The sequence below is a fragment of the Sus scrofa genome, chromosome 2, assembly GCF_054392235.1.
Source record: "Sus scrofa isolate SSC_HxYL_T2T_F1_AM1 chromosome 2, Sscrofa_HxYL_maternal_Yorkshire_Landrace_v2.0, whole genome shotgun sequence".
Lineage (NCBI taxonomy): Eukaryota > Metazoa > Chordata > Mammalia > Artiodactyla > Suidae > Sus > Sus scrofa.
In genome coordinates, this window is record NC_139384.1 from 150,180,164 (window position 1) to 150,204,745 (window position 24,582).

Here is a 24,582-nt window from a genome sequence, read left to right on the forward strand (position 1 = left end):
CAGGTTGAGGTAGGAGGCAGATAGGCCCCTGGACTGAGAACAGCTGGGACTTGTTAGGCTGAGTAAATTGGGCCTTGGTTCTCTGACACGTCAAGGAGAAAGGTAATGGCAGGAGCTCTGCTGGAGTATAAGATGACTACTTCCATCACTCCTGGGGTCAAGGCGACCTCCCCAGTTACACCTGTGCAAAAGGACTCCCGGGGGTCTAAAAAGGAGGGACACTGGGCCATAATAAGTCCTGATACCATCTCCAAACCCTTTGCTCTGGAATCCATCTTTACCAAAATATGTGCAGGCATATTAGGGAGGGCCCTGGGTTCTGTAAGGTGTGAGAAATAAAACAAGATAATCGGCCAAAGGAAAACAAACACCTGGAAGAACTGTCCTGTAGAAGTGACTTAAGTCCCCCCCCTCCCCCGGGACAGTCCTCACTGAGGACGCCCGCACTCACATTCATCTTTTGGAGTGTGTATTACTGCTCTGCTTTTGCTGTAGATAAACAGACGACTTCTCTGTGCTCTCCCACATGTGGTACTGTATTTCTAATAATAAACATTATACATGTTTTTACAGTCTTTGCCTCCTTGAAAGATTCTTGCTTTCAGTAGGGGGCAAGATTCAGAGCAATTCTGCTCTTAGCCTCTAGCTGGTCTAGTGGCTAGGATTCCTGGTTTTCACCCAGGCTGCCTCCCAGGTTCAATTCCCGAGCAGAGAATTAAGATCTCACTTCAAGCCATCACTCACTGCTGTGTCTCCAACATCAAGGTCATCAGGGCTCCAGCACCCTTTCTAAGACACCACACCATCTTTCAATGCAAGACAGCATTATCACCCCAGTGTTTAGTGCATATCAGAGAGGCCTCCACATCAACAACTCCAAACCTCCTCTATGAACATTCGTAAAACATTTCTTACCAGTGGTTATCTTCAGTGATGATCTGAAGTTCAAGGCTGAGCTACTCCAAGTCCAGATAAGACCACCTCAGACCATTCTGGTCAAACCCACATATTCTTTAGAACCCAGTTCCTTTAATGCCATAAAATGCAATTGTTTTTAAAGTATGTGGATGATCCGTAGGGGCCCATATGGAGTACAAATACTGTAATACACAGAACCCATAGTAAAGGGACTGATAAAAAGAAGGGGGAAAAACTGGACTATTCTGGGAAAGTTATCTCCCTTTGGGATGGAGGTGCTAGATGGGGAGGATGGGGTTGAGGAGAATCTTACGAACTCCACACTCACAGGGAAAAGAAGGACAGGACCAGCCCTACCTTGCCCCTCCAATCACACGCTGCTAAAAGAGTGAAGAGCAACTCAGGTGACTGCCCTCCCTGATTTTAGCCTGGCTGCCGGTGGACCCGCTCCTGCAGGCACTCAGACCCCAGGTATACATTTTTTCCCAGGAGTTCTTCTGGGAAGGACCGAGGAGTGGGGCTGGTATCTGGAACCATCGCAGGACATTTGGGCAGTATGAACTCAGGACGAAAAAAATAAAAACACTTTAAGCCTGACTAGAAGATCTTAATCACATCACTCAGGGCAGAAGAAAGTCACATGAATTTTCTTTGGCACCTTAAACATGCTGATAGAAATGGACTTAAAGAGTCAGCAGGGCCTTTTCATTACTAATTTTATGCATTCTGAAGCTGACCATGATAGTCAGAACACAATTTTGCAATGTTACTCTTTTTTTTATACCTGTTCATCAAAGTTTAAGCAAAACCAAAGGGCCTCAGAAAATACAAATATCTGATAAATGGCTGATGGAAGCATAAACTGGTACAACTGTTCTGAGAGTTGTGAAGGTGCAGCATGTGCACACACTTTAATCAATTAAATTTAATCAATTAAATTTAAATTTAATTTAACCAATTTAAAACATGTAATTTAAATTTAATCAATATAAAAAAGACTAAGTTGCCAGGATGTGTATTTTATCATGATTTATAATAACAAAATATCACAAAGAACTATAATTTCCAAAAAATAAGGAAATGTATTTTCAATTAGGATACATATGATGGAATATTACGATACCATTAAAATTATGATGTAGAGGTGATTTCATTGCCATGAAAAGATATTGGCAATACATTGCCAAATTCAATTAAGCAAATTTTCATTAAGCATCTGCTATGCAGAAGATCATGCCAGGCAGTTGGGACAGAACAGTGAATTTAAAAAGCATAGTTTTTACCCTCACAAAGCTTATGATTTTGGAGGGAAATCAGATGGTGACGAAGTAATGAAATAAGTGGTTAAAGAAAAGCATAACGTACCACAAGAGTAAATACCGCATTAGACGTGATTTTTTTTTTTTTTTTTTGCTCGCTTACATTTCCTAATTTTTTTTCTTCAATGAACATACGTAAATCGTGTTTGGATGTACAGATGCATAAATGGGTGGGTGGCTGGATGCGTGGATGGAAGGGCAGAAGGATGGATGGAAACCAGACTCAGTGGAGGCTTGGGCGGCATCACAGTGGACTGCTTTCTTCTCTTGATTCTCTCCTCCCTCCGATTACTAGAATCCAAGGCCTGACTCAGAAGCATCTTTTCTCTCCTTTTTAAAAATCGCCTTGTTTGGAGGAGTTCCCACCATGGCTCAGCAAATTAAGGACCACAACATTGCTTCCGAGGATGCAGGTTCGATCCCTGGCCTCACTCACTGGGTTAAGGATTCAGCATTGCCACAAGCTGTGGCATAGGTTGCATATGCAGCTCACCTCCAGTGTTGCTGTGGCTGTGGCATAGGCCTCAGCTCCATCTCCTATGCAACCCCTGGGAACTTCCATATGCCACAGGCATGGACATTAAAAAAAAAAAAAAAAATCACCTTGTTTTTGCTTAGGTCCTTTTGCTACTCCAGAAGCAAGTTTAGAAGCAAAATTGGAGCCACCGGTACAATTCACTGCACTTCCAAACAGACCTCTTTCTCAACACTGGACTTCCCAAACAACATTCAGAAAAGAATGGCTGGCAAAGCTATTTATTGAAGTTGCAGCTAAACAGCTATTGCAGGCAAGATAAAGTATTTTAAAAGAAAGAGAAATGGATGAAGAAAAGGGAAAAAAGGAAATTAAAAAACTTATTGCTAGAGTTTGAGACTACTCCAAAGTGAATGTGGTTCCAAATTTCTAGGGAGCGAAATGAGTTGGTTTTCCAGGCTGCACTGTGGAATTTGTAGCCCAAAACTCAAAGTGAGGGAAGAGTGGCTTGGTCCACTTAACAGAAGCACTGCTCCAAGTTGAGACCAGCTCCTTCACATGATGAGCCAAGGGGGCACACATGTGAGGAGCTCTCAAAACCCAAGTGCTAAGTCCTGTGCCAATAGGAACCACTCATGGCCAGCAGAAGCTGTGGACTGTTAGGCAAAGGGTAGGAGCCTATCTAGCAAAAATGTGCCTGCACTCACCCATTCTTAGCAATCCCACAATCATTTGTTCAACCTTCACTTATTCACTGCCTCCCAAACCCCAAGCCCTGGGGGGCAGGGTGGACACACTAAGGATTCAACAGTGACATACATGAACCCAAGCACCCAAAACTCTCAATCAAGGGTGGGAGACATCATGTTCATTTAAAAAATATTTCCGTCCTATTATGTTCCATCACAATATGTTCCTCTTATGCTCAGGATATACAAACAAACAAATCCAAAGAGATCTCTGTCTTCATGGGACATCTTCTAGTAAGGAAATTCAGGAAATACATACGTGTGTGTGTGTGTGTGTGTGTGTGTGTGTGTGTGTATCTCCCATCAACGTGATTTTCAGACAGTGATAAATGTTGTGGGAAAAAAGAGTCAAGTTATGGAACAGAAAGAGACCAGGTGGGGAACTCGGGCTCAGGTGGTTAGGAGGAGGCTACACTTGAACTGTAAGCTGCAGGACGAGACACAGTGGGTACCTGAGATGCCAAGCAGGAGACAGACGAGAGTGCAGGGTGATGGTGGCCACAGAAGCATAAGGTAGTTGTTGAGTGTGGAAGGGACACCTGACCTCGCCCGGGCGTCACACCCAGACCAGCTGGCCTTTAGCCAGCAGGATGGATAGAACACTGCCTGTACCTGGCTCAGAAGATGTGCTGCGAGGTACTACAGACAGGAAGCTGAGCCCCTGGGCTTTGGGAAATTCAGTGGCCGGAGTAACACAACGCAACCGTTGGACGGGGCTATCTGGCATGTCCAGGAAACAGAGACTCCCTGGAAAGTTGGCAAAGGTGCTGCACCTGAATGCAGATGGGGACTGTTCCTATGTCTTACTCCCCCCACCCCGAGCTCCAAATCTTCTTCCAAATCTCTCCCACACTCCTGTGAAGGTTGGAGGACACCTGAGGCCCCTGCTCAGAAGGAATGGCTGAGGAATGACAAGATGTGGGCCAGCTGGGCCAGCCAGTCCTTGGCCAGGCTTCCAGAAGCTAAGCTCCACTCATTCACTGGGTGACCTCAGGCAAGTCCCTTCCCTTCTCTCATCCTCAGTGTCCCCCATCTGCAAAACAAAAGCTCAGAAGCCCGGAGATGAACCCCCAAATCTACACTTTTAACAAGCTTCCCAGACATGATGATGATGATGCACAACAGAGTCTGAGAATTCAAGGACTATGATTCTGCCTTTTTCCTCAGAAGGAGCTGCAATAGGTATGGCAGCTCAACTGGCCTGACTGAGGCCATGGGTCCAGAACCGTTCTTTGCATCTCCACGGTGCAAAGCACAGCAGCTGGCACACAGAGGCTCCTCCTCAGGGTGGGCATCACGGGTTTCTCTTCCCTCCTACCTGCTGCCCCACCCCCCACCCCCGCCCTGTCATGCCACCACCCTCACTGTTCTCCCAATGGGACTGCAGCCCATTAATGACGGGTTGTTGTTTGATCCTCACCGTACCTGTGAACATTGCACAGAAGTAGGGGCTGCAGGCTGCCAGGACCACACGGTGGGCTTCTATCTCGACATCTTCTGCCACAATCATCACGTCACACAACAGCTGTTTGCTGTAAGACACCAGTGAGGGGACAGGATGGGTCACAGCACCAACACTCACCCCCAGCCACACAAAGGTATTTTTTTCTCCCACCCACTTTCTGCACGATCGTAGTCTACGGGAGTCCTACAGACTTGCCGTATCTTGAGTTGGGCGTGGGGACAGACGCATTGCCTTTTCCAAGTCGCTGATAATGCTTTCCAAGTCACATTCATGCTTCTCTAAGGCACTCAACTCTGCAGTGATCCGACTATGAGGTCGCTGCAAATTCAGGGCTTCTTCATTTGTCTTCACATCTCTGCTCCCCAGCTCCACCAGCTCGGATGGAGACAGGGCAACAGCAGCTCAGGGAGCAGTGGAAAAGCTTAGGGCTGTGAGCTGAGTGACTGAACGAATGCCGCAGAGCATGCACATGCCACTGAGGGGCACCACCAGCGAGAAAAGGTACTCAGTACTCCCCAGGGAATCCACTGCCCATGAAACCCTGGTAAGAGGCCAGCCAGATCTGGAGGACTCAAGTATTCTTCTCTTCCCACCCAGGTTAAACACTCTCACCAGAAAGACTGTGCTTGTACACACAGTGCTCCCTAGACCCTGCACAAACTCCAATCATTGCAATGATTAAGGAAACTACAATGACTTTTTACTTGTTTGTCGCCCCCATGACGCTGTGGACTTTGAAAGGGCTTATTTACTGTTATATCCTAGACACCTGACTGCATGCACGGCACTCAGCAGGCCCTAAATTTTCACTAAATAAATGAATGCCTACATGAAGGACTTTTTCAAATAGGATCAATCCACACTCATAAACAGAATGAACATCTGACTACTTTGGATACTGAAAGAGTACCAGTAGACCCTGTGATTCCAAGAATTTTTCCTCTATCAGCCTTTCAAGTTCTTATCATGGCTACTATCAATACAACAGTTAATATTATTAAGATAACGTGCCACATGCTGTTCTAAGCTCTTTTTTAATACATATTATTTCATTCAGCCCACTCTACCACCCTATGAGGTATGACTATTGTTATGTCCCACATTACCAAAAAAAAAAAAAAAAAACGCAAAGTGAGGCCCAGAGAAGTTAAGTAACTTTCCCAAGGTCACACAGAAAGGGAACTGTGAGACGGGATTTAAATATAAGCAGCTGAATCCCAGAAACCATGCTCCTAACCTCTCTGGTATCCTGGTCACCACTGGTCCCTCCTTAGTGTGAAACCCTAGAGGTGGGAGAGAAGACCTAGAGGACAAATACATTTCAACCAGGACCGACTGGTCGTGGTTACTGAGCACACTACATTGGGTTGAGAAGTCTGAGGTCAAGACTGGGTTCCATGTGAGAGTGATGAGATAAACAAAATGAGTCTCCCATGGTTAATAGGTGGAAAAGAAGCAACATATTTGCCCTCCTGGTTTAGCACATTAAACCACTGCCAAGTAGTCAGACATTAGTCCAGCTTCCCTTATCAGAGAAACAGAGTCATGAAGCCTGAGAAGGATGGAAGGGTCACCTGATCTATGGAGCTCAGAAGTGGTCCAAAGCCACAGAAGCCCTAGTCCTGAATCTAGTTCCGACTCTAGCTATGGCAGCATAATGCCTCACGACTGGGTGACACTTAGAATGGCAAAAGACAGAAGCCAGTTTGGCTCCAACAGGGAAAGGTGATCAAGAAATGCTCCGCATATGGAATAAGGAACCAAGGAAGGTCTTGTATGAAGGGTGAGAGCTCTGCGCACCAAGAGGCAAAATCTGGGGGTGGGACCTCATCCTGCAGTAAAGAGCACAGCCTATACATGAACTTTATCAAAATAAACCAGCTCAACTGGGAACAGAACTGGCTCTGCCCCTAGCAGGCCGTAAGAATATGGACAAACTGACCTCACCAGTTTTCGCATCTTTTTAGCTTCCCTAGGACATAAATCGTGGGGGAATAAATGAGATTGCAGCTGCCACGTGAGAAGAAGCTTTTTTTAAATCCAGATAAAATTTATCTTAAAAATGTGTTCCTAACATGAAAAGACTCATCTTGGACATTTTCACCTCTATAAAAGATTGTGGGGGAGAAAATGGAGTCATCACTGCTATTTAAAAGTGCAAGCAATTTTTTCCGGTAACCGGTATTTAAATAAGGAAAGTGTTGACAGAGATAGGTCAGAAATGCCAAGCATATTTTCAGTGCCAGGTGCTAAACAAGCAAATGTCAAAGTGAGATCTCTTACACACACCCAAAAGAGCTGATAATTCATGAACAAACGGGGAAGAGACAAGACAGGATGAAGAATAAAGATGGAGAATCTAGTCAAGCAAATAAATGAGAGCAGTTCCAACTGGGAGGAAGTGTATCTCAAGGGAAACTCTAACGTGGGGAAGTGACCAAGAGAAACTTGCTAAAAACTCAAGGTAGGCTTTCCCTGGCAGTGGGGAGACATCCCTGTCTCCACTATGCAGGGGAAAGGGAAGAGGCAGCTGCAGAAACACTGCCTGGCTCACAAGTACTTCTAATTCCATCTGCCAGAGATCCTGTAGGATCCTTTTTTCTGAGCGATCACATACTACTCCAGAGGACAATCTCAAGGAGACAAAAGCTGGGCCACACACATTGCGATTTGTAGGAAATACCCCAGAGCTATTAGGAAGGAGCTCGGGCCCAGCAATCAAACTGACCCGGGTTAATGTCCCCTGAATACCACAGAACTGACATGTTGTAAACAAGATAATGAACAGCACTAAGAGTAAACATTCAATAAATATTAATGTTTTTCTTCTTTTTTCCACAAAATACTTCATTTAAGATGAGAGATTAAGTTTTGGATATAGTAAATTTGAGCTGCCTTTTGGACATCTAAGTGGGACTGTCCAATAGGCAAGCAGATACTAGGCTCTGAGTTCAGGGGAGGGAAATGTTAAGGGGAAGAGCAAGAATCAACAAAAAAGATGAGAAAGCAGCTAGTGAGACAGGAGGAAAACCAAAAGAACATGATGTCCAAGAAGCCAAGTGAAAGGGCTACAAAAAGGAAGAAATGATCATTGGTATCAAATACTGCTGATAAGTAAGATAAGATTAGAGTGGCTAGCCAGGGCAATAAGGCAAGAAAATTAAAAGGCATCCAAATTGGAAAGAAAAATATAAAACTATTTCTAGTCACACATGGCATGATCTTGAATATAGAAAATCCTAAGGAATCCACTAAAAATCTACTAGAATAAATAACCAAGTTTAAGGAGGTTGCAAAATACAAGATGAGCATACAAAAATCAATTGTATTTCTATACATTTGCAGTGAACAATCCAAAAATGGTATTTTTATAATTCTATTTGCAATAGCATCAAAAAATAATAAAATACTTTAGGAAGTTTTTTTTTAAGGGCCACATCCGTGGCATATGGACGTTTCCAGGCTAGGGGTCTAACTGGAGCTGCAGCTGCCAGCTACACACAGCCAGAGCAACACCAGATCCGAGCCCCGTATGCAACCTACACCACAGCTCACAGCAATGCCAGATCCTTAACCCACTGAGCAAGACCAGGGATAGAACACACATGGTTCCTAGTCAGATTAATTTCTGCTGCGCCATGACAGGAACTCCAGGAATAATTTTTTTTTTTTTTTGTCTTTTTGCCTTTTCTAGGGCTGCTCCCGTGGCATATGGAGGTTCCCAGGCTAGGGGTCTAATCAGAGCTGTAGCCGCTGGCCTACACCAGAGCCACAGCAACGCAGGATCCAAGCCACATATGTGACGTACACCACAGCTCATGGCAACGATGGATCCTTAACCCACTGAGCAAAGCTAGGGATCAAACTTGCAACCTCATGGTTCCTAGTCAGATTCGTTAACCACTGTGCCACTATGGGACTCCAGGAATAATTTTTTTTTAAGTACAAAACCTATACCCTAAAACTATAAAGCACAGTCTGAAGGAAATTAAACAAGACCTAAATAAATGAGAAGACCTCCAGTATTTGTGAATTGGAAGATTAATACTGTTAAGATGGCAATACTAACGCAAAATGTTCTATAGATTCAGCACAATTTCTATCAAATCCCTACCTGGTTTCTTTGCAGACAGTACAAGCTAAACTTAGAATTCACATGGAAATGTGAGGGACCTAGAATGGCCAAAACAATCCTGTGAAAGAACAGAGTTGAATGGCTGAATACTACTCCATTCCAAAAAAAATGGAATAGTATTCAGCCATTAAAAAAGAAATCTTGCCACTTGCAAAAACATGGATGGAACTTAAAGGCATTATGCTAAGTGAAATAAGTCTGACAGAGAAAGACAAATACGAAATTATCTCATTTACATGTAAAATCTATTAACAACAACAACCACCACCATCAGGCTCACAGATAAAAAGAGGTAGGAGGGTGTGAGAGGGGGGCATGCAAAATGTGAGAAGGGAGTCAAGAGGTATAAACTTCCAGTTATAAAATAAATGTCATGGGGGATGCGATGTACAGCATGACAACTATAGTTAATAACTGTATCATATATCAGGAAGTTGCCAAGAAAGAAAATCTTAAAAGTTCTCAGCACCAGAAAGAAAATTCTGTCAGCATGTACAGTGATGACTGTTAATTAGACTTACTGTAGTGATCATTTTGTAATATATACAAGTACCAAACCATTACATTAGTATACATATGCCAATACCTTGGTTACTAATATATTTCTCTCTATATATTACTATACATTATATATATATTACATACATTATATATAGTAATATATCTACATATATTACTATACATACATCATATATAGTAATATCTTACTATATACATCATATATATAGTAAGATATTACTATATAATACATATATTACTAACGCATTACTATATATGTATACTAATACATTAGTTACTAATACACTAGTATACATCAGTATACATATGCTGGCATAATGCTGTATGCTAATTATACTTCATTAAAAAACATCTAAAATGTCATTGGTATGTAATGTACAACATGACAACTATAGTTAGTACTGAAACGTGTGTGTATTTGAAAGTCGCTGAGAGAGTAAATCTTAAAAGTTCTCTTCACAAGAAAAAAAAAAAAAATCAGAGTTGAAGGATTTAGGTTTCCCAATTTCAAAACTTACTACAAAGCAAAAGACAATGCAGTGTTAGCACAAAGAGCGCTATATATAGATCAATAGAATAGAATTGAGAGTCTAAAAACAAACTCTCACCTTCACCGTCTACTGATTTTTGACTAGAGTGCTAAGACCACTTAACCGGGAAAGAACAGTCTTTTCACCAAATGGTGAAGGGATAATTGGATTTCCACATGCAAAAGAATCAAGTTGGACCCCTACCTCACATCTTATAAAAAAATTAACTCAAAACAGATCAAAGACGTAAATGTAACAGCTAAACCTATAACACTCTTAGATGAAAACACAGAGGTAAATCTTCATGATTTTTTGGATTGGGCAATGGTTTGTTAGATAGGACCAAAAGCACAAACAAGAAAAGGAAAAACAGATAATTAGATTATCAACTTTGTGCTTCAAAGGACACCATCAGGACATCAGGAAAGTGAGAAGAAAATCTACATAATGAAAGAAAAGCTTTGTAAATCATATATCTGACAGAGGCTTATAGAATATATGAAGAACTTCAAACATTACAACTCAATATAAGTAGACATGTACCCCAATTTAAAACAGGCAAAGTAAAAAAAAAAAAAAAAAGACAGAGTTCCCGTCGCGGTGCAGTGGTTAATGAATCCAACTAGGAACCATGAGGTTGCGGGTTCGATCCCTGCCCTTGCTCAGTGGGTTAACGATCCGGTGTTGCCATGAGCTGTGGTGTAGGTCGCAGAGATGGCTCGGATCCGGCGTTGCTGTGGCTATGGCAGGAAGCTGCAGCTCCAATTCGACCCCTAGCCTGGGAACCTCCATATACCGTGGGTGTGGCCCTAAAAAGCCAAAAAAAAAAAAAAATCAGGCAAATATCTTAATAAACATTTCTCCAAAAACATATAGAAATGGACATCAATCACATGAAAAGATGCTCAACATCATTAGTCATCAGAAAAATGCAAATCAAAATCACAATGAGATAACTCCTCACACATACTAGGATGGTTATAATCAAAAACACAGAAAATAGCAAATGTTAATGAGTATACAGAGAAATTAGAAACTTCATACACTGCTGAGAGAAATGTAAAGTGGTGCAGCTGCTGCGGAAAACAGTCTGACACTTCCTCAGAAGATTTAATTGAGTTACTATTTGACCCAGGAATCCCACTCCCAAGAGAAATAAGAAATACATCCACACAAGAACTTAAATGTTCTTAAATGTACCCAAATGGTCACAGCAGCATTATTCATAAGAGCCAAATGGCCTCAAATCAGTACATCCATACAGTGAAATATTATTCAGCAATGAAAAGGAATGAAATACTGAGACATGCTACAGCATGAATGAATCTTGAAAATACTATGCCAAGTGAAAAAAGTCAGTCACAAAAAACATATTACATGATTCCAAAATAGACAAATCTATGGAGAAAGAAAGTAGATTAATGATTATCTCGTACTGCAGGGTGAGTGGGTAGGGAGAACAGAGGGATTACTACCAAAGCACAAAGGATTTTTTTTGGGGGGGTGATGAAAATGTTTTAAAATTGATTGTTGATTGCCCACCTCTGTGAATATAATCAAAGCCATAAACTGTAAAGCCCTCCCCCCTTTTTTTTTTTTTTGCTTTTTAGGGCTGCACCTGTGGCATATGGAAGTTCCCAGGCTAGGGATCAAATCAGAGCTGTAGCTGCTGGTCTACACCACAGCCACAGCAATGTGGAATCCAAGCCACATCTGTGAACTACACCACAGCTCACAGCAACACTACATTCCTAACCAACTGAGCGAGGCCAGGGATCAAACCTGTATCCTCATGGATACTAGCAGGATTTGTTTCCACTGCACCACAACGGGAACTCCAAATTATACACGTTAAATGGGTGAAGTGTATGGTATAGCTTGATAAAGCTGTTACCAAAAAAAGAAAAGCAAAATCGATATCCATAAAAAAAACAAAAATTCTAATTCAAAATGATACATGCATGCCAATGTTCATAGCAGCACTATTTACATCTGCCAAGACACAGAAGCAACCCAAGTGCCCAGATGATTGGCTTAAGAAGAGGCGGTGTGCGTGTGTGTACATATACACATTGGAATATTACTTGGTGATAAAAAAGAATGAAAAACTGCCATTTGCAGCAACATAGTTGGACCTAGAGGTTATCATAACAAGTGAAATAAGTCAGATAAAGACAAATATCATATATCACTTATATGTGGAATCTAAAAAAAAAATACAACGAATGTATTTACAAAACAGAAATAGACTCACAGACATAGAAAACAAACTTAAGGTTACCAAAGGGAAGAGGGGTGGAGCAAATGAGAAGTATGGGGTTAAAAGATATGAACTACTATACATAAGAGATAAGTAATATAGATTTACTATACAGCAAGGAAATTGTACTCAATGGAATATAATTTTCCAAAAAAATTAACTGAATCAGTGTACAGTATATGCTGTACACTTGAAACTAACACGTATTATAAATCAATTGTACTTCAATATTTTTTTTAAAGACCATACCTGCAGCACATGGAAGTTCCCAGGCTAGGAGTTGAATGGGAGCTACAGCTGCCGCTCTATGCCACAGCTGCAGCAACACATCCCAGCTATGTCTGAGACCTACCACAATGCCAGATCCTTAACCCACTGAGTAAGGCCAGGGATTGAACCCACATCCTCATGGATCCTAGTCAGGTTTGTTAACCGCTGAGCCACAAAGGGAACTTCCATTATTTCTTAAGTTATTCTAAATGCAAGAAGTAAAAAAAAAAAAAAAAAAAAAAGGCTACAAAAGGGATATACTTAAAGAGAAAAGAAAAACAGAAAGCAACGTGCCAAGATGACTCATTACTAGTAATAAAGCCATAGCATAAAACAATCTAAAAAAAAAAGAAAGATGAGAGCAGAGAACTCTTTGCAATGGAGAAATGAAAGGTTAGAGCTGTAAAAATGCGAGAGAAGATGTGTGTCTCCTTTTCAGGCTGATCAGGGAGCTATTCCAACAAGGACCACATGTCCACCTGCTGACTGGATGCTAAGTCAGGAGACAAAGAGCCATTAGGGCTCTGCTGCCCCAAAGCAGCTGCTGGTCTGACCAGAGAAGAGTGATAAAATACAAGAGGAGGAGGAAGCTTGGTTGGTTACCATGCCAGCAGCCTATTCTCTACCTTGGGAGTCAAAAGAATAGGAAACAACGTGAATTGTGTGATTCATAAATTGCAAAGAACATGCATACTTCAACTAAAATAGCTTAAAACTGAGAGAGGGGAATGTGAAAATAATGAAAGAAATAACCCCAGGTTCCTGGAATATCATGTAACATTTCATTAGCTTGACCCCTGGATGGCAAAACGCTTCATCCGGGCCTTCATCAAAACAAAATATGCCTGTCTTCAGTTCCCATTAAACTCACCCAAAGCAATAAAGTGTCTATTCGGGCTCTTTTTCTCTCCTTGCCTCAACCATTCCTCTCTAGTTTTTTAAGTTAGACATTTAAATACCTTAGAGCTTGATGTATAATCTAAAATGCAAGTGAGATGGAGGGCAAGATTTTGATTCTCTCATTTACTGCCAAGTTCCTGTCACATCATCATCATCACCATCCCAGCTAACACAGAATGTTCTCTATGCTTCAAGCCCTCGTGACAATATCTAAGGGTACCTGCTACCATTATTATTATCATTATCATTATTATTATTATTATTATGCATGCTGTTTAAAATAGCAATTCTACTTCCAGGAATTAACTTTATAGTTAATTTTATATATATGTATATATATGTATATATTACAAATGTGCACAAATTTAACAATAGTAATAAAAGGTGCTGTTCCTGCTCTAAGCAATTATTAATCCTCTTAACAAGCCAGCAAGATTGGAAGTATTATTAGCCTCATTTTAGGGTTGACAAAAGTAAGGTTAGGTATATTAATTAACTTGACCAGGGCCACACAGCTCTTCAGCACCGGAGTCAAGGTTTGAAACCAGGCTGCCTGGCTCTAGAGTCTAGGCTTGTGACCACTGTGCTATCCTGCTCCACACATAACCACTGTAGGTGTTATTTGTTTGAGGGACACGAACACCACCCAACAATGAAACTTTTTTAAAAAACAAAATAGAATATAATTCACCCACTTTAAATGATGTTGTAGAATAGTTAGTGACATAAAAAAAAATCTGTTCAGTATAAACCGGAGAACAGACTTGTGGTTGCCAAGGGAGAGGGAGGGGAAGTAAGATGGACTGGGAACCTGGGGTTAATAGACGCAAACTTTTGCATTTGGAGTGGATAAGCAGTGAGATCCTGCTGTATAGCACAGAGAACTACATCTAGTCACTTATGATGGATGATAATGTCAGAAAAAGGATGTATATATGTATGTGTGACTGGGTCACTTTGCTGTACAGTAGAAAATTGACAGAAACTGTAAACCAGCTATAATGAAAAAATTAAAATCATTTAAAAATAAATAAATCGCTAAAAAAAAAAAAAAGAATAAAAATCTGGGCGTTCTCACCATGGCACAATGAGTTAAGAACTGACTGCAGTGGCTCAGGTCACTGCAGAGAGACAGGTTCGATCCCCGGCCCAGCACGGTAGATTAAAGGATCCAGCACTGCTACAGCTGCAGCATAGGCTGCAGCTACAGCTCAGATTCAATCCCTGGCCCAGGAACTGTCAGACGTCATGGATGTGGCCATTAAAAAAAAAAAGAAAAGAAAAGAATAAAAATCTGGTTGAGATACATATATTTTAAAGAAATATCTTCTCCAAAGTGCTACCAGTGGCTACCACTGGGTATTAAAACTATACACGATTTTTCATTCGCCTGTATTTTCTAAATGCTTTACAATAAATATATTCTTTTTACCAAAAAATTCAAAGAAAAATTTAAAAGTCAAAAGAAAAATGAAAGTGAAATCCATGCCTAATCCTTACCTAACATCTTCCCAACCAAAACTTAAAACAGATTGTGATCCATTTGAAAAAAATCAAAAAAGGAAAAACAGGACTGTGATGGTTTATTTTATGTGGCAACTTAGCCAGGTGAAGGGATGCCCAGAAAGCTGGTCAAATATCATTACTAGGTGTGTTTGTGAAGGTTTCTCCAAGAAGAGATTAACCTTTGAACTGGTAGGATTAAGAAAAGCAATCTCTTTCACCCACGTAGCTAAGCATTATCTGGTCCCCAGAAGGCTTGAACAGAACAAAAAGGTGGAGGAACGGTGACTTCTTTCCTGCCCCTGAGCTCACCTGTCCATCTCCTGCCCTCAGACATCGGAGCTCCTGATGCTCGGGCTTGGACTGCAGAATTTACACCAGCGGCTCCTGTGTTTCAGGCCTTCGGATTTGGACTGAATTAATACCACTGGCTTTCCAGTTGGCAGAGAGCAGATCATAGGAGTTCTTGGCCTCCACAACCATGTGTGCCAATTCCTGTAATAAATATTCTCTTATACATCGATATCTACATAGCTGGTTTTCAGAGAAACAGAACCAATAACATGTACAAATAAATAACATAATAATAATGGATTTATATTCACATATAGAAATATTATTGGTTCTGTTCCTCTGGAAAACCCTAAAATGAAGACTATTTACTTAAATTTCAGCAAAGGACCAGTGTTCTCTAAGATAAGCTCCACAAAATAATCTATGCATAACGACAAGAGGGTTCAAATATATGTGGGAAACCCTCGTTAGACAAGTTACTGTATGACTTCTCAGAGATTTTAATACGCCTATATATGTTATAAATCTCAGACGGGAGTATAGCAGTTTTATAAAGCATTTTTCAAATTCATTTTGGTACCAAGTTCTTTTTTCCCCACAGAGCATCTTGAGGAAATGTTCCTCAGAACAGACTTTGGCAAATGCTGGTTTATACAAAAGAGAAGCAGTAGGAGGAGGTTAAATCTAAGTTGATGCTTTTGGGGAAAGATGCAAAAATGTGGTTAACTTGCGAAAGAAGGAACAAGGACACAACAGGGTGGGGTTTTTTTAAGGCATTCAAGAGAAAGAAAAAAATGCTAAGAGGGTAAAGTGAGGGTGGGTGGAATTTGGGGTGCATATATATTACCACTTACTGCCTGAGTTCTGCCTTTAAGCAGTTACTGGAGTTGGCTACACCAGGTAAAGTAAGGTCTGATGAGAGACCAGGAGCCTTATTTTCCCAGTTTTACTGAGATATAATTGACACACAACATTTACATGTAAGTTTAAGGTATATAAAATGATGATTTGATGTGTATTGTGAAATAACTGCCACAGTAAGGTAACACATCTATCATCTCACATAGTTAGCATTTATTTCTTGTGGTGAGAACATTTACAATCTACTCTCTTAGCAACTCTCAGGTATACGATACAGTATTGCTGACTAGTCACCATGCTGTACATTATTAGATCCCCAGAACTTAGGCATCTTATAACGGAAGTTTGTACCCTTCAACCAACATCTCCCCAGTTATCACCACACCCAGCCCCTGACTAATTTCACTTAATACAATGTCCTTAAGCCTCATCCATGTTGTTGCAAATGGCAGGACTTCCTTCTTTTGACAGCCAAATAACATTTCATCATGTATGTACACCACATCTTCTTTATCCATTCATCCACTGAGCAACACTTAGGCTAGGTTCATGTCCTGGCTACTGTGAATAATGCTGCAGTGAACATGGGGTTTCAGATATCTCTTCATGATAAAGATTTCACTTTCTTCAGGTATATACCCAGAAATGGATTGCTAGATAGCATGGCAGTTCAATTTTTTAATTTTTGAGGAAACTTCATACTGTTTCCCATAGTGGCAGCACCAATTTACATTCCTATCAATAGCACATGAGGGTCCCTTTTCTCCACAGCCTCGCCAGCATTTGCTACCTCTTATTTATTTATTTTTTTTGTAATAGTCATCTGAACAGGTATGAAGTGATGTCCGTGGTTTTGATTTTAATTTCCCTGACAATTACTGACACTGAGCCCCTTTTCATGAAACTGTTGGCTCTTTGGGTGTATTCTTTATTCAGGTCCTTCCATTTTTTTAACCATTTTTTTCTATTGAATTGTACGCATTCCTTAAATATTCTGGGTATTAACTTTTTATCAGATTTATGGTTTGCCAGTATTTTCTCCCTCTTATAAGTTGCCTTTTCATTTTATTGATGGTTTCCTTTGCTGAGCAGAAGCTTTTTAATTTGATGAAGTCCCATGTGTTTATTTTTGCTTTTCTTCCTTGTGTTCTGGTATCATATCCAAAATGCCACTGCCAAAACCAATGACAGGAGCTTTTTCCCAGTTTTCTTTTAGGAGTTTTACAGTTTCAGGTCTTAACATTTAAGTCTTTAATCCATTTTGAGTTAATTTTTATGGATAGTGTAAGACAGGAGTCCAATTTCATTCTTTTGCATGTGAATGTCCAGTTCCTAACACCAAAGACTATCCTTTCCCCATGAGGTATTCTTGGTTCTTCCTTCAAATATTAGTTGACCATATACATGTGGGTTTGTTTCTGGGCTCTCAGGTATGTTCCACTGGTCTTTGTGTCTGTACCATACTGTTCTGATTACCATGGTTTTGTTACATACAGTAGACCCGTGAACAACACAAGGGTTATGAGTGCCAACCCCTTCCCCCATGCAGTCAAAAATCCATGTATAACTTTATACCCAGTCTGCCATACCCACATTTCCACATCCTTGGATTCAACCAACCACAGACAGTACAGTTCTATAGAAGTTAGCGGGGGGGAAAATCCACAGATACGTGGACCCTCACAGTTCAAACCTGCCTTGTTCAAGAGTCACCTGTACTTTGTGGTTAGAGAGTGTGGTATCTCCAACTCTGCTCTTCTTTTACAAGATTCCTTTGGCTATTGAAGTCTTTTGTGGTTCCATACAAATTTTAGGATTGTTTTTTCTACTTCTGTGAAAAACACTATTGGAAATTTTGACAGGGATTGCATTGAAACTACAGATAGCTTTGAGCAGTATGGACATTTTAACAATATTAATTATTTTGATCCATAAGCATGGGATATCTTTCTACTTATTTGTATCTTCTTCAATCTCTTTCAGCAATGTATTATGGCTCTCACTGTTCAGATCTTTCACCTTCTTGGTAAAATTTATTCCTAAGGATCTTATTGTTTTGACACTATTGTAAATGAGATTGTTTCCTTTATTTTTCATCTAGTTCATTCTTAGTATATAGAAATGCAACTGACCTTTTGTAATGCTATTTTGTATCTTACAACTTTACCAAATTTGTTCATAACTTTTAACAGTTTTTTGGTGGAGTTTTTTAGGGTTTTCTATATATAGCATCATGTTAAATGCAAACAGAGATGATTTTACTTCTTCCTTTCTAATTTGGATGGCTTTTATTTCTCCTTCTTGCCTAACTGCTCTGTCTATAATTTCCAGTACTATGTTCAAAAGAGATTGTGAAAGTGGGCATTCTTGTCTTATTCCTGAACTCACAGGAAAAGTTTTCAGCCTTTCACCACTGAGTATGATATTAGTTGCAGGTTTTTCATGTAGGGCTTTCAACATGTTGAGGTATGATCCTTCTATACCCAATTTGTTGGGAGTTTTTATCATGAAAGGATATTTAATTTTGTCAAACACTTCTTCTGCACCTATTCAAAGGATCTTATGGTTTTTAATCCTTCATTCTATTAATGTGGTGTATCACATTTGTTGATTTGATTTTCCTGAAGCATGCCTGCATCCCATGGATAAATCCCACTTGATCATGGTATATGATCCTTTTACCAGATCATACATAAACTGTTTGCTAGTATTTTGTTGAGAATTTTTGCATCAATATCACTTGGGGGATATCGGCCTGTAATTTTCTTTTCTTGTAGTGTCCTTAGTTTGCTTTTGTATCCTTATCTTGTCTTTATACTGGCATTCTTAAAATGAGTTTAGGGAGTTCCCATTGTGGCACAGTGGGTTAAGAACCCAACTGCAGTGGCTCAGAGAACCCAACTGCAGTGGCTCAGGTTGCTACAGAAGTACAGGTTCGATCCCTGACCCAGCACAGAGGGTTAAAAGGATCCAGCGGGAGTTCCCATCATTGCTCAGTGGTAATGGACCCAACTAATATCCATGAAAATGTAGGTTCAAGGTTCGATCCCTGGCCTCACGCAGTGTGTTAGGATCCAGCATTGCTGTGAGCTGTGGTGTAGGTTACAGATATGGCTCAGATCCTGTCATTGCTACGGCTGTGGTGTAGGCCAGCAACCATAGCCCTGATGTGACACCTAGCCAGGGAACTTCCATATGCTACAGGTGCAGACTTAAAAAGCAAAAAGCAAAAAGCAAAAAAAAAAAAAAAAGGATCCAGTATTGTCACAGCTGTGACAGAGGTCAAAGCTGCAGCTCAGATTCAATCCCTGGCCCAGGAACTTCCATATGCTGTGGATACAGCCATAAAAAAGTAATTAAAAAAAAAAACTTTTAATCTGCAAAACTAAAATGAGTTTGGGAGTTTTCTCTCCTCTTCAACTTCTTGGAAGAGTTTGAGAAGGATTGGTATTAATTAATTCTTCTTTGAATATTTGGTTGAATTCACTGGTGAAACCATTTGATCATGAAAAACTATCAAGCTTTTCCTGGTTCAAAGACTTTTGATAACTGTTTCAATCTCCTTAGCCATTACTGGTCAGCACAGATTTTCTACTTCTTGATTCAGCTGGTAGTGTGTATATGTTGCAAGGATTTATCCATCTCTTCTAGGTTACCCAATTTGTTGGCATATAATTGTTCATAGCAGCCTCTTATAATCATTTGTATTTCTGTGATAACAGCTGTAACGTCTCCTCTTTCATTTAAAATTTTGAGTCCTCTCTCTCTTATCTTAGTCTAGCTAAAGGTTTGTCAATTGTGTTGATCTTTTCAAAAAGCCAACTCTTAGTTTCATTGATTATTTTTCTATTGTCCTTCTAGTGTCTATTTCGTTTTATCTATGCTCTAATGTTTATTATTTCCTTTCTTCTGCTAACTTTAAGCCTAGTTTGATCTTTTTCTAATTCCTTGAGTGTGAAGTTAGGTGGCTTATTTGGAGACTTACAGTCTTATATCAGACAAAGGACACAAGCCATACTCAAGGGAACTAAATGAGGAACTTCATAGTGTCTAGGGAACACAACACAAATACTTGAGTGACAAAAGAACATTAGGCATGAACATTAGCACTGCCCAATGCCTAAGACAACTATGGATGGAGCATCTAGGAAATCTGGGAGAAGGCTTAATAACAAGTGAGCAGTGAGGCATAAGACAAATTTAATTTAACTTGGTTTTTAATGCCAAAGACTAGGCCCTGCAGAAAGGAGAAATGAGGAAACTGATAAAGAACTTTTGTTTACAAGCAGTTCAATCTCCTACCCAACAAACATACCTTCAAATATATGTGCTTTTTGCTCATGCCATTCTCTCTGCCTGGAAGACCTGTCTCCCTAACCCCACCACTTTTCATCTCCTTAACTCTTGTCCTTCAAAATTTAGCACAAGCATCTTCCTCTTAAGAAGGGCTCTCCAAAGTCAGAGTCTGTATGCTTGCTTTCACAACACACTTTAAGAAACTAATAATTATTGCCTGGTAGGCATTTCTGATGCCTAATTTCCTGTGTTTCTCCTTCACAACAACTATTTACACAATAAGAAAGACCATTTTTATTGACCTATCTTCATTTTTTAACTTGTACCGCCACCCACCCATCCCAGATCCTAACCAGTCCACCTGAGCATCTCTGGTGAATGACTCGAAGTGCCTATGAAGTAGCAGGTGCTACAGATCAAAATGATTAAGAAGTTGCCCCTGCCCTCAGGGAGCTCAGGAACTAGAGAGAAAAGAGGAAATTAACAGTTACACCTGACAATAGGAGGGAATATGTGGTAAATCATGGCATGGACACAACAGACACAGGAAAAGATGCTCAAAATCACTCATTATTAGAGAAATGCAAATAAGAACTACAATGAGGTACCCACCTCACACTGGTGAGAATGGCTATCATTAATAAGTCTACAAATAACAAAAGCTGGAGAGAGTGTGGAGAAAATGGAACCCTCCTACACTGCTGGTGGGGATGTAAACTGGTGCAATCATTATGGAGAACAGTATGGAGGTTCCTGAAAAAATTAAAAATAGAACTACCACGTGATCCAGCAATCTCACTCCTGAGAATATACCCAGAGAAAACCATAATTTGAAAAAACACATTCATCCCACTGCAACACTATTTACAACAGTCATGACATGGACACAACCTAAATGTCCACTGACAGAGGAATGGATAAAGAAGATGTGGTACATGTATACAATGGGATTTTACTCAGCCATAAATAGAATGAAATAATGCCATTTGTAGCAACATGAATGAACCTAGAGATTATCTTACTAAGTGAACTAAGAAAGACAAATATCATATATCACTTACATCTTATATTTTTAGATTCCACTATCTAAACAAATAATACAGTACAGCATAAATTAGCATCGCATTGTAAATCAACTCTAATTTAAAAAATCTGACCCCTGGTGTTCCCGCTGTGGCTCAGCAGTAACAAATCCAACTGCTATCCATGAGGACACAGGTTCAACTCTTGGCCTCGAGCAATGGGTTAAGGATCCAGTGTTGCCGTGAGCTGTAGTGTAGGTCACAGATGCGGCTCAGATCCTGCCATTGCTGTGGCTGTGGTGTAGGCCGGCAGCTTCAGCTCCAATTCAACCCTTAGCCTAGGAACTTCCATGTGCCACACGTGCGGCCCTAAAAAAACAAAACAAAACAAAAATTGAAATGATACAAATGAACTTATCTACAAAAGAGAAATATGATCATAGACACAGAAAACAAACTCACGGTTACCAAAGGAGAAAGAGTGGAGAGGGACAAATCAGGAATCTGGGATGAATAGATACGTGCTACTATATCACACGTTAACAGATGCACACTACATATCCGAAACTATCACAACATTGTAAATCAACTATATTTCAATAAAAAAGACAAAAATAATTGTATAGGCAAAAGAAGCTTCTGAGCTCTATGGTAAAAAAGAGACTGTATGCACAGCATTCCTATAGAAAAAAATTCTATAGGACCTGAACCTTCTTACAACAAGCTCCTCTAACATGCACATTGGCCTTACAAATAGCATGTGCAGCCCTCACCACTTAGCTCAGTCAGGATGAGTGCTTTTGCACTTCACTTTTTTCCTTATAGAGTTAAATGGCATCTGAGAAGCTAGGTATTGTTCTGTTCATGTAATTGTCCTGACAAAGACGAAGTTCGGAACAAAGAATGAGAGAGGGAGGCCAAAAGAAAATGCCTAGCACCCGCAATCTTTAATCTGCAGTTGTGTGTAGGTGTTGCAATCATTCTATTACTGGCCTTTACACAGCTGGTTCGTTGGAAATCAAGTATATGAACAGAACTGCTGTAACCATACAGGATTTTTCCACGGTGATTAAGCACTTAAATGACAGATGTTAAATAAAGACAAAGGAGAGATTTGGGGAAGCCATTCTGTCTCTATCAGAGTTTGAAAGGGAAAGCCAAATGACCATCTGGGAGTGGGTGGGGAAGAGTGGGACTTCCCTGGGTGGTGGTGTTTTGACTTCTGTTCTTGGTACCTGATGACGCTCAACTAGGAAGTCCCTTCCAAAAGGACACAGGCAAAATAGGAAAAGTACCTCCGCAGTTCATTCATAACCTTGAACGCCTTCCCCATGTGGGCGGGGTTGACAGTGATTGTCCTATGGTTCTTTTCGTCTTCCCCAGGCTGTATCGGCGGCTGGGAGCTTGGCTTGATGCTGTGAACAGGAAGGGAGTAGGGGGGAGAGAGAGGATCACATGTTGGTAAACTCATTCATCTACCTGCCACAGGCTCATGCACTTGCCCACCCACATGAGGCACTGCTGTCAGCCTGTTCTCTTCACTGCAGACCCAGGGAGAGAAATCACTGGGTCAGGAATTTGTTTCAGGGCAAAGTGCATCCATCAGATCCTAGCTTATCTTCTTCCATCCAGCACTGGTGTGACTGAGCAGGAAGTCCTTATCCCACAAAGGGGCCATCCCTAAAAGGAGGAGGGGTGGTGGTAAGGGAAGACTAAGCTCGTTACCACTCACTTCACAGGGATGTTTGTTCATTCAACAAATACTCAATGGAGCCTACTACATGCCAAGCACTGTATTTCAATTTAAGGGAAGAGCGCCCACTGTGGCTCAGTTAAGAGCCCTACACAGTGTTTGTGAGGATGGCCTCGCTCAGTGGGTTAAGGATCAGCGTTGTCGTAAGGTGCAGTTTAGGTCACAGATGCAGCTCAGATCTGGCATTGCCATGGCTGCGGCTGTGGCCTGCGGCTGCAGCTCCAATTCAACTCCCAGCCCAGGAACTTCTATATGTCCCATGTGCGGCCACAAAATGAAAAAGAATTTTAAACTAAAAAAAAAAAAAAAAAAAAAAAACAATTTAAGGGAAACACAATAATAAACAAATTACAGACCTTGCTTTCACGAAGCTTAGCATTCAGAGAAGGAGAAAGCCAAGTAAACATCTAAACATCACATCTTAAGCATAATGATGCGACCAGAGTCACAGAATCACAGAGGACAGGAAACTACCCCAGTGCTGTCAGGAAAAACTTCCTACAAGCTGAGAAGTTTAAGGAAGAGCAGAAATGAACAGGGAGAAAGGAAGATAAGAGAGTATTCCAGCAGAGGAAACAATATGAACAAAGACCTGGAGAAAAGGAGTCAAGGGTGTTCAAAGTCCTGGAAGTTTAGTCAAACTGGAGGAGGGTATCAAGAAAAGAGGCTAGAAGACTGAGCAGTCGCACAGGTCTCATGTAAACGAAGCTAAGGAGTTTAGATTTCACCCTAAAACAAAGAGAAGCCATCAGAGTTTTAAGCAAAGAGGTGGAGGGAGCCCAAAGCAGGTGAACACATTTGTGCTCTAGAAAGATCCCATAGGCTACAGTGTGGAGAATGGAGACACAAAAGTAAAAGCTTGGGAAACCATAATCCCATCAGAAGACAAGGGATTGTAAATTTTTGAAGAAGAAGAGGAGGAGGAATAAAAGGAAGAAAAAGGAAGGAAGGAAGGAGGAGAGAGAAGAGGAGGGGACGAGGCAAAGATGAAGAAGATGACGACGACGAAGAAGAAAGAGTATCTTTGTGAGCAGGTCTGCCATAATCTCAAAGTCCTCTATACTGAAGACAAAACACTCAAATTCCAGAGGGATGACAGCCTGATGCCCAACTACTCCTAGGCAACATGTCTCAATTTTATGGTGGGGGGAGAAAGAAGAATCCAAAAAATAAGCAAGGAAAGGACAAACTGATAAAAACTATTCAGTTCCAGGGCAAGTCTGAGACCTTGGAGCTCCCTCTCTTTGGACAAGGCTAAACTCTGCTTTGCTGGTAGAAAAACAGAACATTCTCCACTTGTGGAGATCAGGGGA

At 40.7% G+C, this 24,582-nt stretch overlaps 1 protein-coding gene across 37 annotated transcripts in view; it reads right to left on the bottom strand.

Annotated features, from left to right (window-relative positions):
- Positions 1–24,582, bottom strand: part of KLHL3 (kelch like family member 3) — a 288,734-nt gene that overhangs the window by 81,580 nt on the left and 182,572 nt on the right. For 21 of the 37 annotated variants that reach the window (XR_014838844.1, XM_085014707.1, XM_085014695.1 and 18 more), the window contains 2 exons: positions 22,812–22,931; positions 4,887–4,993 (listed from right to left, as the gene is read on the bottom strand). Coding sequence is in view for 21 of the 37 variants with exons in the window: in XM_003123968.6 (XP_003124016.3) it covers positions 4,887–4,993; positions 22,812–22,931 (227 nt within the window). In the remaining 16 variants the exon portion in view is untranslated. Of the gene's footprint in view, positions 1–4,886; positions 4,994–15,355; positions 15,539–22,811; positions 22,932–24,582 lie in introns of all 37 variants that reach the window. The other 16 variants (XM_021084794.2, XM_085014702.1, XM_021084795.2 and 13 more) reach the window with 2 other exon arrangements.